General features: G+C 47.9%; 1 protein-coding gene across 3 annotated transcripts in view; it reads right to left on the bottom strand.

The window, feature by feature from the left end:
- NKAIN4 (sodium/potassium transporting ATPase interacting 4) overlaps positions 1-6,851 on the bottom strand; it is a 51,032-nt gene extending 44,181 nt beyond the window's left edge. The window contains exon 1 of one of the 3 annotated variants that reach the window (XR_004981457.2): positions 6,595-6,849. Coding sequence is in view for 2 of the 3 variants with exons in the window: in XM_036395657.2 (XP_036251550.1) it covers positions 6,595-6,648 (54 nt within the window). In the remaining variant the exon portion in view is untranslated. Of the gene's footprint in view, positions 1-6,594 lie in introns of all 3 variants that reach the window. The other 2 variants (XM_036395657.2, XM_036395656.2) reach the window with 2 other exon arrangements.
- Between the last annotated feature and the right edge of the window lie 6,894 nt (positions 6,852-13,745).

The following is a 13,745-nucleotide window of genomic DNA, read 5'->3' as shown; positions in this document are numbered from 1 at the left end:
GTCTGAAATCTCATGAACTTTAAGGTAATATTATGACTCTGGAATGATTACAAAATATCTCAGATTCCAATTTCCACAGGGCGTTTATTCATTGAGTTTCCTTCTGCAACAAAAATACCCCAAACCACTGTGAGCAGATGAGTCACTGCAGCAAAGCACCACCCTGAGCAACACCCAAACCTGTGCTTTCCCCTTGAGGATTTTTCTCCTTAAATCCCACCATGAGCTGGGTTTGGGGGAGACATGATGATGTCAGAGATATTTGAGAGTGAAAACATCCAGGGTGCACAACCCCAATGAAAAATAAACAACAACAAACCAACTTCTTTTTGGGGGAGACTTTTCAGCTGTTTTCAGAAGTGTTTTCAAGTTTCTGTAAAAGTTCAAAATATTTGGGGTTTGGCACAATGAACACCCCCATCATTTTCAGCAAACATTGCTAAATGCCAGGGTATTTTCTTCCTTTTTTGTCCACAAATGTCATTTTTTCCCTCCTCGTGTTCTTTAGACAGGGAAGGGGTGAAGAATGGGCTGCTTTTGAGACAAAAGTTTCCACTTGGTTAAAAACTCTCCTTCTACCAAACTGAAACACAGAGACACAACCTGTGCAGTTGGCTGTGCTCATCACATGTACTGTAGGAGGAATGGGGACAAAGGGAACATTAAATCACAAATTATCCCTGGTTTTGGGGGGTGTTTTCACCAGAAAGAAAGGTTCAGTTCTACTGACCTCAGACCCAACGTTTTGTTAATGGGAAAGGCAATGCTACAGCTGGGGCACTTGCTGCTCACTGGATAATATGCATTTTCTTAAGTGCTCAAAAAGCAATGGGCTAGTCCAGGGTTTTCCTGGAGGAAAAGAGATCACAATCTGGCCTTTGTTATCCAGTTTGTTCTCCAAGAGTTCATACTTGAGGGCCCCTGGAGCAGATTCTTGGAAGAGCTCCACTTTGCACCCCAGCCAAAATGATCTGAGTTTCCATATATTATTAGCACACAATGGAGCAACGTCAGCTCCCTTAACCCCACACCAGCCAGAGGGAGAGGGTCCCCATCAGGGAAAACCAGATCCTTCTCTTCTTCTGCTGAGAGGAAAAGGGGAAGCCAAAGGAGCAGAGAGTGACCAGGAAAAATCAGAGTGGTCAACAAAGTCACTGTGTCAGCCGAAATAAAACCCCAGTTCTCCAAGGAGAGTTGACTTCAACACCACCCTGCCCTCAGCCGCTTTTTTGGCTTGGCTTTGGCCAAATTTCATGGCTGGTCTGAGTGGGTTTGGTTAGAGGACACAGTTCCTGTGAGTCATCTGCAATCTCCAGCACCACCATAGGAAAGGAGGATGTGGGGAGCCAGGAGACCTGGGCACGTCTGAAACACAGACCCCAAACTGCTCCTCCCTTGTTCTTCCCTTGGGCTGCAGTGTACTGACTCCAGCTGCTCAGGAAAAACAGAGGAAAAAAGAGAAATCTCATGCAAAAATTCAACTTTTTGTAAGGAAAGCTCCACCACTCCAAAATTAAAAATGTTTGCCAGCACAGCAAACATTTGCCAGCACATTTTTGACTTTTTGCCAAAATATTCCGGCCAAAACTTGGGAGAAAAAGTCAGGATTGTCTATGGAAAGCAGATACTTCTCATGAAAATATTCATTTAGTCAAATCCCCAGGTTTCTACTGAAAGTCAGCTTCAGTGGAAAATGCTGACGAGCTCTATTATTGGCACAGCTTTAATTTTCCTTTGTCTGGAACAGACACGGAGAAGACAGCATCTGTCAAACGCAGTCTTTAGCCTTACGTTATTATTTAGCCTGGAATATTGTTCAAGGACTTCAGGATAGGCTTGAGCTATCACAGAGCTGGGTGCTGTGCACATCCACCAAAGATGGCCCTTTCCCTGGAGGATTTAGGATTTAAGCACAAGCCATGGAGAAGATAAGCAGCTGGGGAGAGCACAAGGTAATTTTGGAGGGGTCCTGAGCAGCGTGATGAGCCAAGGGATGCTGTGCTTCCCCTTGCACCTGCTCTTCCCCCCAAGGCTTTGTGCTCAGCCACATGGCAGCTGTGTAGGCTCACAGCTCCCTCAGGGCAGCCTGACTCTGCCCTGGCTCCAGAGGCAGCTGCAGAGGAGGGGAGAGACAAGTCCTGCTCTCCTCTCCCAGCCTCCAGCCCAAATGATCCCTGGGGTGGAGAGGAGAAAGAAAGACAAACAAGTAATTTCTACAGCCCCCAGACACTGCAATCCTGTCTCCTCCTCGCCCTGGAGAGGGACATGCTGTGCCACCCTCCCCTCTGCAGCCCAGTGTGCTGAGGGATCGAGTCAGACAATCAGGATCCCAGAATGCAGATTTGGGCTGGAAGGGACCTTAGATCATCTCATCCCCACCCCTGCCAGAGCAGGGACACCTTCCACTAGCCCAGGCTGTTCCAAGCTCCATCCAACCTGGCCTTGAACAGGTCCAGGGATGAGGCAGCCACAGCTCCTCAGGGGCTCAGATTAGATTGAATTTCTTCCCAAAATTCAATCTAAACCTACTCTCTTTCAATTTAATGCTATTCCCCCTTGTCCTATCATCACAGGCCCTTGTAAAGAATCCCTCTATTCCCACTATTTTAACTCACACTTCATTTGTGCCCAGATCTGGCCTTTCCAGGGCATCCCACTGCCAGTCTGTGACACTCCCCTTCTGCCCTCACTCCTCACATGCCCTGCATCATTTTATGCTTCAATCGAGAGCATACTTCAAGAGAGTAGTTAGAGAAGGATCTGTGCTGGTTTCAAACAGCTTCTAGAATTGGTCACCCTATTCTGTAAGAGATTAAGAGATTAAAAAGGAATCACTAAGAAAGGAGCGAGGCAGAAAAAGTGCATGAGGAAATAAATAAATAAATAAATAAATAAATGTCTATAGTTACTTTTGGTTAGTCTTGATGTGCAGTCCCGTCCCAGGGCGCCTTGCTCTGTGCTCATTTGAAGTATTAGTCACTTTTTCCATTAGAAGCTGTTATTCTAGGGGGATTTATAATGTATCTGTAAAATTGTCTCCAGGCTTTGCTTGGCATCTGAGCTCTCAATCCACGGACAGAATGTAAAGAAACTACAGTTGTTTGATTTATAGGGACAGGGCACGGGGAGCCAGGGAATTTTTCCATGCTCAGTGGAAATAAATTCACATAGTGCCTCCGGTGCACAGGCACTTACTGCTCCAGAAAATTCACCAGTTGGGTGCAATCTCGCACTGGCCGAGAGGAAAGCCACAAATCAATGATTATTTGGTATCTCCCTGCCTCAGACCCAGCCCTGGTCTGTGGCTCCCCACCAGGACCCACCCAGCCCCTGGTGGGTGTGACAGCCTCATTCCACTCGGGTTCGGAAATCCTGCCCTTGGCAAACCCTTTCCAATTCTAATTCCTGCATGGGGCATTTCTTAACCCACTACGCAGGCTCCCTGACAGAGAACCTCATGATTTTTTCCTAGGGAGGCCTATGGCTCATTTAAACTTTGCTCTTGTTTCTTAATAAGCATCTGCCCAAAGGTTGGGAAGGATGAGGAAGGGCTAGTGATTTGCTGCAGGTGACAACAGCTCCTGGATGACAGAGGTGTTTGGGCAAAGTGAGAATAGGGAGGGGGCAACCCCTTTGGGAATCACAAACCCTGGAAAAACACCCCAACATTTTGCTGATGGTCCTCCTCCATGCCATCCATGGGTGAGGAGAAGCTGTTTTGCAGGGTAGCCCTGACCTGGGCCAACTTTCACCCAAACTGCTGCTGGAGGTAGGGCTGGACTGGGAAAAAGGGAAGGATTAGGGACAGGGATGCACACCAGGGCAGAGGGAGGGAGAGCCAGAACCTTCTTGCAGCTTCCCTGCAGCACCGCTCAGCCAAGCACCGAGCCTAACGTGGACGCTTCAAGGAAACAATAATCTAAAATTGGAGCACGGCAAATTATTTATTCAAACTACAGCCTTCCCTCCCCCCTTGATTAGCAAACCGCTGGGGAGTCAGCCCTGATTTTCTTCAGACAGATGCAAACGCTCTCCTCCTCTCCCCGTGCCACGAGGCTCAGCCCGTGGGGGGCTGAGGAGCTCGTTGGTATTCGCATTGTGTAGCAGCTCCTTCAATTCACACGTTGTTCTGCTCTCCGGCTGGAGCACAAACTTTTTCTTTGGGAGCACACACTGCAAATGATGAATTTGTTTGTTTTCTGCCTTTTTTCTTTTTTTTTTTTTTTTTTCTCCCCGGGGAAACATTTAGACTGCAGTGTGCAAACACTTCCCCGCACGCTCACTCAACTACTTGCACCTAATAATAAAACAATTTATATGAAGCATTCCAACTCAGAGTGCCTGAGTCGAGTTTTTTGGGGGGTTGTTCATGTTTCCCTTCATCATTTATATAAAAAGCCCTGTGAAGCTTTGGGGAACAGACACCAGAACATGTAACAGATCTCAGGGGTGTGCTGCAGAACTGAAGTGGGAGATCCCAGCACCGAAATCCTCTCCCCACTTAACTCAGAGGCAAAACGTCCACACAAGAGTCAGAATTTCACCCCTGGGACTCCAGCAGTGGGAGACCCAGAGCTTGGCAACAAACAGGGAAGGCTGTGAAGGGTTCAAAGTATCAAATGAAGCTGAGCAGAGACACGAGATGAACAAAGGAAGTTCACGTCATTATAATTTATTGATGATCTTGGCCTGATTGCTTCAGTGTTTTGTCTTAGCAGAGCCCACCCTGGGCAGCAGCGAGCCCTGCACGTCACTTGGCCGTGCGGATGTGGAAGTGATGTGATGATTTACAGACAAAGTTTGCTCAATTAAATAAGAAAGTAAATAACAAAGCACCACGCTGGATCTCACCCTCACCCAAGCTCTTGCTGGGAACTGGCCAGGATCTCCTGACCTCACCCCCCATCAGAGCACAGCTCCAGAAATTCCCTCACCATAGTTCACATTTTTCCAGCCCTACCAATTCACCCAGCAAGTGCCATGGGAAATCGCTACAGCTTGAGGCGTCCAAACTTGCTTAAGAATAAGCCAAACTGATTCTTTTCTTCAAGGAGGAGGGTCTTAAGGAAAATAAAATGCTGGGGGTTCTTTGTCCCCGTATCTTGGATACAAGAAAACTCCCACGCTTGTCAGAAATCAGAACAGCACCAGCAGTTCATGGCTTTTTCTTTTTCTCATTCCCTCCCTTTTTTTCCCCCAGTGTGTGAGTGTGTGCTTAGAGCAGGATGACACAGTGATGGGTTTAAGAGACAGTGAGTGCTGAGACACCAATTTCTAACGTAATACGGGGTGCAGCTTCTTTCTTGTGTCATCACGGGTGAAAAATCAAAAGAAATAATCCAGGAGACTAAACACACTCCCCAGCCATTCAACTCACTCATAAATATGCTGAGCAAGACGCTTCGTGCAAGAAAACCCCATCACTTCTATTCTGTATTTTGTTTAATGATGAGTCAAATCCTCTACACTCGTCTTCCAACTGTGCCAGTCTGGGTTCACAGGGGTGAATTCCCACCCTCTTTCCTTCCAATTTTAGGCTGATGGGTATCATTTCAAAACTAGCAGGTCCCCAGTTTTGCTCTCCCACCTTCAGTCCTGTGTCTGCTCCCTGACTCTTTGCAGGAAAAGAAACGTTGTCACAGCACCCAACTCCAAAACAAAGAGTTTTAGCTAAACTCACCCCTTGGCACCAGCAAACTATTCAAAAGAACTTCGCAGGAAGCCTGCCCTTTCCTGCGCGCTGCTAATGCTCCAAAATAAAGCGAATTCGGGACACGGCAATGAAATTAAACCCCTAGATGCTGTCATTTCCTTTTTAAGGCTGGAGGAGCCCTGGAGCCCATTAGCTATTGACAAGAAGGGGACCCTCCAGACCCAGGCTGGATGCGCAGACACTCAGGGAACAACCAGACCTTTGTTTATCATCTATGCAGATGTCAAAAGGACCAGGAACACGCACCCGCCAAGGACCGACCCGTGCCCACCGGGACCGCACTCTCTGCACACTGGGAAGTTTATTCCTACATAAATACACTCTTAATAATAGGCACATTCTATCTAAAACCTCCACTTCATCCCGAGGAGGTTTGAAATAATTCCTTCCGAGCCAGCACAAACCCCAGCGGAGTGGGAAGAGGACGACCAGGGTGGGATGCGGGTGGACCTCTCCATGAAAGAGGCTGAAGGTACCGGTGGGTTTGTGCACGTACCAAGTTTGGTTTGGTTTGCAACACCGCCACCGAGCCGCCGGGACTCCTATCAAAGAGTAATTTTCTTTTTTTTTTTTTTTTCAGTTGTATTTTATAATACAACTGATACAATACAATACAGTAAATTTTATTTTATTAATTGAAAATTACTTTCCCCCCCCCCTCTTTTTCTATTTTTGAGTTTTAAGCACGGGTAAATCCTCCCCAGCGTCCCCGGAGCGCAGCCCACATCGCTCCACCTCGCTGCTCCGAGCCGAAGTTGCGGAGGAGCTCAGCCCTGCCCGGGGCAGCGGGCACCGAGGCGCTTTTGTTCGCGGCCCCGTCCCGGCGAGCCGAACCCGCAGGTCCCCGCCGGCTCCCCCCGACGCCGAGCGCCTGCACTCACCAGCTGCAAAGTGCAGAGGAAGATGAGGGTGCAGCGGCCGGTGCAGCATCCCATGGTCCCCGAGCAGCGGGGGCAGCGCAGGGGCAGCCCGGTGGCCGCGGCCCCGCCGCCGCCCTGGGGCTCCGCTCCGTTCCGCGGGCGCGGAGGTCGCTCGGTGTCGCTCGCTCGGTGCCGGCTGCCGGAGCCCCTCCGGGAGCCGGGGAGGAGGCGAGCGGGGCCACAGCTTAAAAGGGCAACGCTCCGGCGGCGCTGCCGTCCCGCAGGCTGGGCGGGCTGGCGGGGCGGGGGCTGCCGCCCACGCCGGGATGCGCCCCCCGGGCCCCCGCAGGCGCGCTGGGATGCTCCGGCCCCGGCCCCGGCCCTCCCCCGGGAGGCGGGGGCAGCTCCGATTCCCCGGACAGGGGAGCCTCTCGTTTTTGTCGTGGCCGGACGCGGGAGTGACGGGTCCGTGCTGGCCAGGTGTGCGTGCAGGAGGCACGGTCTGTGGAGCTCTACTCCTCTTTCCACATATGCTCCCCCGTGCAGGTGCTGGCATGTTCACCCTGAGCATTCTGAAACCCCAAACTAACCTAAAATACAATGGTTTTTCGCATAAAATTTGTCAGAGAGGATGCATATGGAAAACAAACTCCTAAAGGGCGATAAGACACGGGATTCTTTAAAGTGCACGTTTATGGGTATTTTGAAGTATACCTAGGCTTGAGAAGGAATCCCAGCTGACCGGGAGCAGAGGGATGTAGGAGAGCTCGCTCTACTTCCAAAAGTGCTTCTATCTGAGCACCTTGTATGCACCACTCGCTGTGCCTTGCAGCTGGTACAAAAGCAAGTTAGTCGACTTTAATTGTGAACAGCAGAGCAAACGCACAAGCACAGAACCACCTTCTTTAGGTGCCTGAGTCCTCTCCACTGCCTCCCCTGCCGAAGGAGAAGCAGGGTCCAGAAGCCACGGCTCATGCCAGCCCTCCCTGTGCACGCACTTCACTTGTGGCCGGCCTGAGGAGCAGGTCACACACCACACACCGAGACTGGGACAGACTTGCTGCTAAGCTCAGCACAGCACGATAAGAAGCTTTGGGAGAGCCTCATCTTGTGACAAGGTCGTCTCTTTGCAATCTCCGGTGGCTCCAGCGTCTGCACAACAGTTTGTTCTGTCGCCTCTGGCTGCCCCTTCTTCCTCTGAAGCAAGTCAGGGTTTCATTTCTGCCTCCCAAGCAGGGCGTGATCCCCACCAGCAGTGATCAGCTCCAGTTATTTCAGTTTAAATAAGCACAGCCCGCTGCTCCTTGCAGTGGGGTGAGAAGGAGGTGGCAGCTGAAATCGTAGCAGCTCTGTCATTTCACTCAAGGAAAGCACTGCCTGCCTCTATCCAAAGGAAGCAGGATTGGTCCTCAAATGCTAGGAATGTTTAAAACCTTCTATTAACAACATTATTGTTATTCACATCAGCCACGGGGAGAAACAGAGCAAGCAAACAAACCAAGTCTGAATACCTGAGATTAGAAGGCAGACTCTGAATTGATCACAAATCCTTCTGGTTTTAAATGGTAAAATATATTGATTATCTGACCTGGGCACTGTGCATAACCAATTAATTAATTGCATCAATTAATGCAATCAGGTACAATAAAACACATTTTATTATGTGAAAGGAAAACACCCAGAGAAGAAACACCCTGAGAAGAAGACAATTTAATTCACCCAGAAAACTGTGGACTGGGGAAGATTTGGCAGTATTCATATTCCCCAGAAGGTGGATTTTGAATGGAAAAGGCAATGGAGCAAAGATCAGTTTATTTTTTCAAGAATGCAAATAAAACATTCCTTACAAACTGCACAGGGAGGTCTCACTCTGCACTGTAGGGTCAGACAACTGACATCAGAATTAGAACAGGAGCTCAAGCTGGCCAAAAGCAGCCTGGGGTTAGGCTGGACTTGTTACGTGCTCTGGAAACTGCTGGGAACAGCAGGGGAAAGCTGGGATACAGCCATGCAGGTTAGAACCTGGCTTTTGTGCCAATTCTTAAGGTTTTCTGCATCTCTTGTTCCACCTCCTACTTCTAAAAACCTCCTGTAGGCATTGCTATTTTCCAGCTCAGTTGTACTGCATAGGAGACACAGTGTGAAACAGCAAAAGGTATTGCTGCTGAAGGGCTAAGCTCGACAGAAAATAGGATTTTTTCCACCTGCATTTTTATCTTGATAAGCTGTGCAGAAAGCAAGCATGGCTTGGCTAGGACTCCACATGCATGTGAAGGAAAACACAGACTTTTTTGAGCTTTTTAATAAGGGTGAGGCCACAGGAATAACCCAAACTGTATTTCAAAGAGAGACTTAAAACTTCCAGAGCCTGATGTTATAATCTTCATTCATATGATTTCTTACCTGTGTGTCTGACATCTGAATACCTGCACGAGTGCTGCAGGACCATGCATCTACCTTGAAAGTTTAATTCATAAAACCAACTACAACTTTAATTTAGCAAAAAAAGAAAGAAAACCAAAATTTCTCAATATCCTGAATATTTTATTTCCTGAAGTATACACTCACCCTCAGTGAGAAGTACACACTTCACTCATCCACCATTTTGATGGATGAAATGTTGCTTCAAGAGTCCAGTCTGAATGTTAAGAAGGATTTCTCCTGATTAAGAGGTTCTGGATGGGGTGTGAGTGATTCTTAGCAGGGATATTGGTGTACAGGGATATGTGTACACAGGGCAGGGCAATCACAGGCAGCTGCATCCCTCACCATCTGGAGAGGACCAAGGACAAAGAATTGGTCAAGCAGTCATTACTGCAGCCCTCTCTAAATGCCAGGCCACAGGGATGTTAAAGAGATCCTGGTTGTTTCTTTTACCCTCCTGAGGATGTGCCTGTATTTTAAGATTCTGATGCACATCCTGACTTCATGGAGGGAATGGAATCCCTCCATGGGGTGGGAAACATCCTCAAGTTCAAATAATGCTCCAAAGGTTGAATGTCCCTGTTCTTAGACAGGGTTTGAATCAGGAACCTCTTCCCATCCAAATGTATTGTTGCATGGATCCAGCTGCATTGCCAGGGGTGATGAACCTTAGATAGTGGTACCTTGTTATCGCCTGTCTGATTACATCCAAATTTCTGGGAGAAGTCACAAGTTTACTTTAGAAGAGATGAAGAAACAAAGTTAGCACACTTGAAACAAAGCAGCAGTACCTTACCACAGCTTGTTATCTCTAATACCAGCAGCCTCCTCACTCTGACAGATCAAGAAGAGCAGTAGAGGCTAAAAGTATTAGCTGGGGACGTGTCTCTTCACAGCCAAAGCCTGTAATTGTCACAGCTGCTGAAGGCTGGAGGTGCTCTTACATCCCACAGTAGCATGGGGTGCATTATTCCACTCAGTTCATTTCCATCCACCTCCTCTCCATTTTAATAACATCAGCTGGGTCACGGTGCCTTTGCAGATGTCTGATCAAACACAGAGGTGTCAGAGTGTTCCAACCTTTCCATCCACACCCCAAAGGCAAAGCCTGCCTGCCCCAGAGCTAATCAGCCAGCCCACTCCCCTGCTCCAGGGCACTCAGCAGCCTTCCCAAGGTGGAATGTCACATCCTATTTCTGTGTCACAAGTAGAAGTAAGCCCTACTGCCAGTGGCCTGAGGGATGGCAGCTCAGCACTGCACACAGCAGGATTTCCTGCAGACACGTCCAAAATGATCACTGGCAAGTCTGCACATGCAAGGTGGGTGAGCTGTGAAGCTTCCTGCCACAGGACACTGTGGAAGTCTAAAATGTACAGTTGAATTAGGATAAATCATCTTCCTGCGTGGGAGAAGGAAAGGGCTCTCTCCCATCTCCTCAAGACTAATGTTGGATGCAGAGAGAGGATCTAACTATTGGTGACTCAAGGTTGCCTCCAGTCACCTTGGGCAGCCAGCTCTGGCTGTAAAAACTGGACTCTGCGATGTGTCCCTTGTGTCTTATTGAAGACTTTCAACATAGGGAAAGATTACTGAGCCAACTAGAAAGAGAGTATGAAAAAAAAAGACAAGAACTCTTGACCTTCTAATTTTAAACTTGTAATTTTTCAGACCTGCCATTACCCTGGCTAATAACTGCTGCTCTGGGATTGAAGCCAGCTGAAACCAAGACTATCACAGTGGAAGACCCAAGAGAGGTGGCAATAGCCCAGACATGTCCTTCTTCTCTCCAGAGGGACCAGAGAGGCAGAGAAGCCCAAACTGAGCAGCACCACAGTGGCACAACCTCAGCAGGCCATGGCACACTGATCTTCCCTTCCTTTTGCAGCCTGGAGAATTAATTGCTGAGGAAAACAGCCTGGTGACAGCAAAGTACAATGTTTCAGAAATTGTTCTCATCACTGCACAAAAAAGGAAAAATTCTCAATGACTTTTATGCTTTGAAATGGTTTCCCTGCAGCCCAGGGCGATCTGTAAAATTCATCAGAACTGGTGTGTGAAATCTGTCATTTTCTCTCTGATCCCTGTGAAGTCTCCAGTGTTGGGGAGAGGCAGCTCCTAATCGGGGCTTTTCGGCATTTTTACACCACCATCATCTGCATTTCACATTTGTAATTCTCTAATATTAACTTGCTGAGCTGCACAACAAATTCTTATCCCCCTTTGATGAGCAGGTGGAGGATGGCAGAGGTAGAAGGCAGATTCACCAAGTTCTCTGGTATATCAGAGTAACAGCAAGGGGAACAATTTGTCCATATCTGGCTGATGCAGCTGCCCTGTTTGTGAGATCAAGGCCTGTATGAAGGAAACCTGACTGGCATCCTTCCTCCCCTGGATCAAACACATCAGCAGCACCCATTTGGAGTCAGGGTTCAAATTCACACCTTTACAGCTTTGCTAATACCTTTGGTAATTGCAATACTTTGGTAATTCTGCCATAACATCCCACAAACAGTCTCTCACAGCCTTCTTTGCTCTATGTCTCCGTGGCTATAAAGGAAAAACATTGAGACAGACACACCCTGGAAGCTGCCAGTATATTGTTATAATATATTTGTTAGCCTGAGGGAGTGCCTTGTGCCACAGACCACCTCATCCCAGCAGCAGCACTGAAAATCCTCCCTCATCCACTGAAGTTCCTCACCTGTCTTATTGGTCTGAAGACCAAAAACATGTAACAGCTACAGAACTTGAGAAAGGCTGCTCAAACTAGTGCTGTAGTAGCTCTGGGAATGGCATGTGCAGAATAGGACCCAGGGAACAGCATGGAGTTGTGTTAGGAGAGGTTTAGGTTGGATATTTGGAACAGGTTCTGCCCCCAGAGGGTGGCTGGGCATTGGAACAGCTCCCCAGGGAAGTGGTCTTGCCTCCCAGACTGACAGAGCTCATGGAATGTTTGGACAATGCTCTCAGGCACATGAAGGAATTGTTCTGTGCAAGGCCAGGAGCTTGATGGATCCTTGTACCTTCCAACCTAGGCTATTCTATGATTGTATGTCAGCATTGCTGACAAAGCAGGCACAGCCTGGAGCAGAGAGGAGGCAGTGCCCGAAGGGTTAAACCCTGCAGGAGAAGCACAGCTGACACCCAGCACCTCAGCCATGCAATCCGAGTAGCTGGCATGACTGCAGCCACATTTCCAGCCGCAGTTTCACTAGGCACTGTGACCAAGGAGTAATTCAATGCAGCTGCCAAGGTCCCTGGGTATTGATACCAAGTGATTATTCAAGGTTTCCATGCAACAGTTGCATTTCTCAAATGATATGACAAAAAAGAGAGCCTGAAGGGTGAGAGCAGTCTCCGGTTTCGGGCACTGGCTTAGGGCGCTCTCATTTAGAAAAGCTGCTTCCCCATTTGCTTAGGAATCATTTCTTCCTCTCAAATGATTACAAACTTCCCCCAGCCAATTTAACAAGTCTCAAGTGATGTGATGGAGAAGAAATCAATAACAAGTTTCTTTCAGCATGTCTCTTGAAGGACATCTGCAGCAGCGTGGGTGTGTGGTGTCAGGAGCGGGCGTTTGTGAGTCCTGCCCCGAGGAGGGATGGAACATGCAGCCAAAGATATTCCAACACATACACACACAACCCCAGCTATTTTTCTGCTGTGTTTTCAGTCATATTCTCTCCAATCCCAGCCAGGGAGAGCTAATGCGTATTAAGAAGTCAGCAGTGTCAGGTGCCACCAGGCTGAGGGAGCATTTTTTACACACATTTACTTAAGAAAGACTTAATTGCCTTGGAAATAAGCCACTTGAACCAGCCTCCCAGAGTTCATTCTGAATATCCACAGAGTAGATTCAAGCAGCACTTCCAGGCTTTTTCCCTCTCCTGGACCAAACTGGCCACTGTGACAGCTTTGATTGACAGTGCTACAAACTGTGATGTGACACACATGGGTGTGACATAAACACAAAGTTAAAGCTGCATGGAGTAATGGCTGCTTTTAAAAGAAAAGGTTTTGTTTTTCTGTTTGCTGTTCTAATAACAGAGTAAAGCTTCTTGTGGTTTCATGTAAAAGCTTTCCAAGTTTTGTTCAATTTTTGAAATGCAAAAAATGTGCACAGGGAGAAGGACTGATGGGGGTTTATAAATACAAGCATTTGCTTAAGTTTTGTTTCAGCTCCAGCTCTGAGGTGGAAAAATATAATGAAAGGATGTCTGAATGACCTGATGGGTAGCAGAAATACACACATTAAAATGCCCTCCCAGCTGTGTGGGGGAGTGGGCACAGGGAGCTCAATCAGAAGTGAATTCCCTGTAAATATGCAGAAGTAGATGGGGGCTGATTGCTGTCCTGATCTTGTTTGTGCTTTGAAGAGCTGGACATGAAATTCAGTGCTGGAGCCTGTGGTGTGTGGTCATGGCATAGGCAGGACTGTGATTTAGCTGTAGGACTAAAGCCCTGCCTAAACTCTGGCTTCTGGTGCCCGACCATGAGCAGGGCTGTGCTGGTCATTCGATGGAGTTACTGATTTGTGTCAGTGTCAAGTTAACTGAGGAAATGTATCAGAAAACACAGGTTTCTCATCTGAGGAGAAAGGAAAAATTCATGTTCCCTTGTACAAGGAAAGGGAAGAGGCTGTTTTATTAAGTGCATGTGACATTTCTGTAGCTTAATGGCAATATTCATTGTAGCTGGCTAGGTTTGCTAGACTGAGGCTGCCAAACACAATGAGTATCAATAGCCC

Source organism: Molothrus ater, chromosome 17, assembly GCF_012460135.2.
Source record: "Molothrus ater isolate BHLD 08-10-18 breed brown headed cowbird chromosome 17, BPBGC_Mater_1.1, whole genome shotgun sequence".
NCBI lineage: Eukaryota > Metazoa > Chordata > Aves > Passeriformes > Icteridae > Molothrus > Molothrus ater.
The sequence above is the reverse complement of the archived record's forward strand: the minus strand, read 5'-3'. Positions and strand labels throughout refer to the sequence as shown.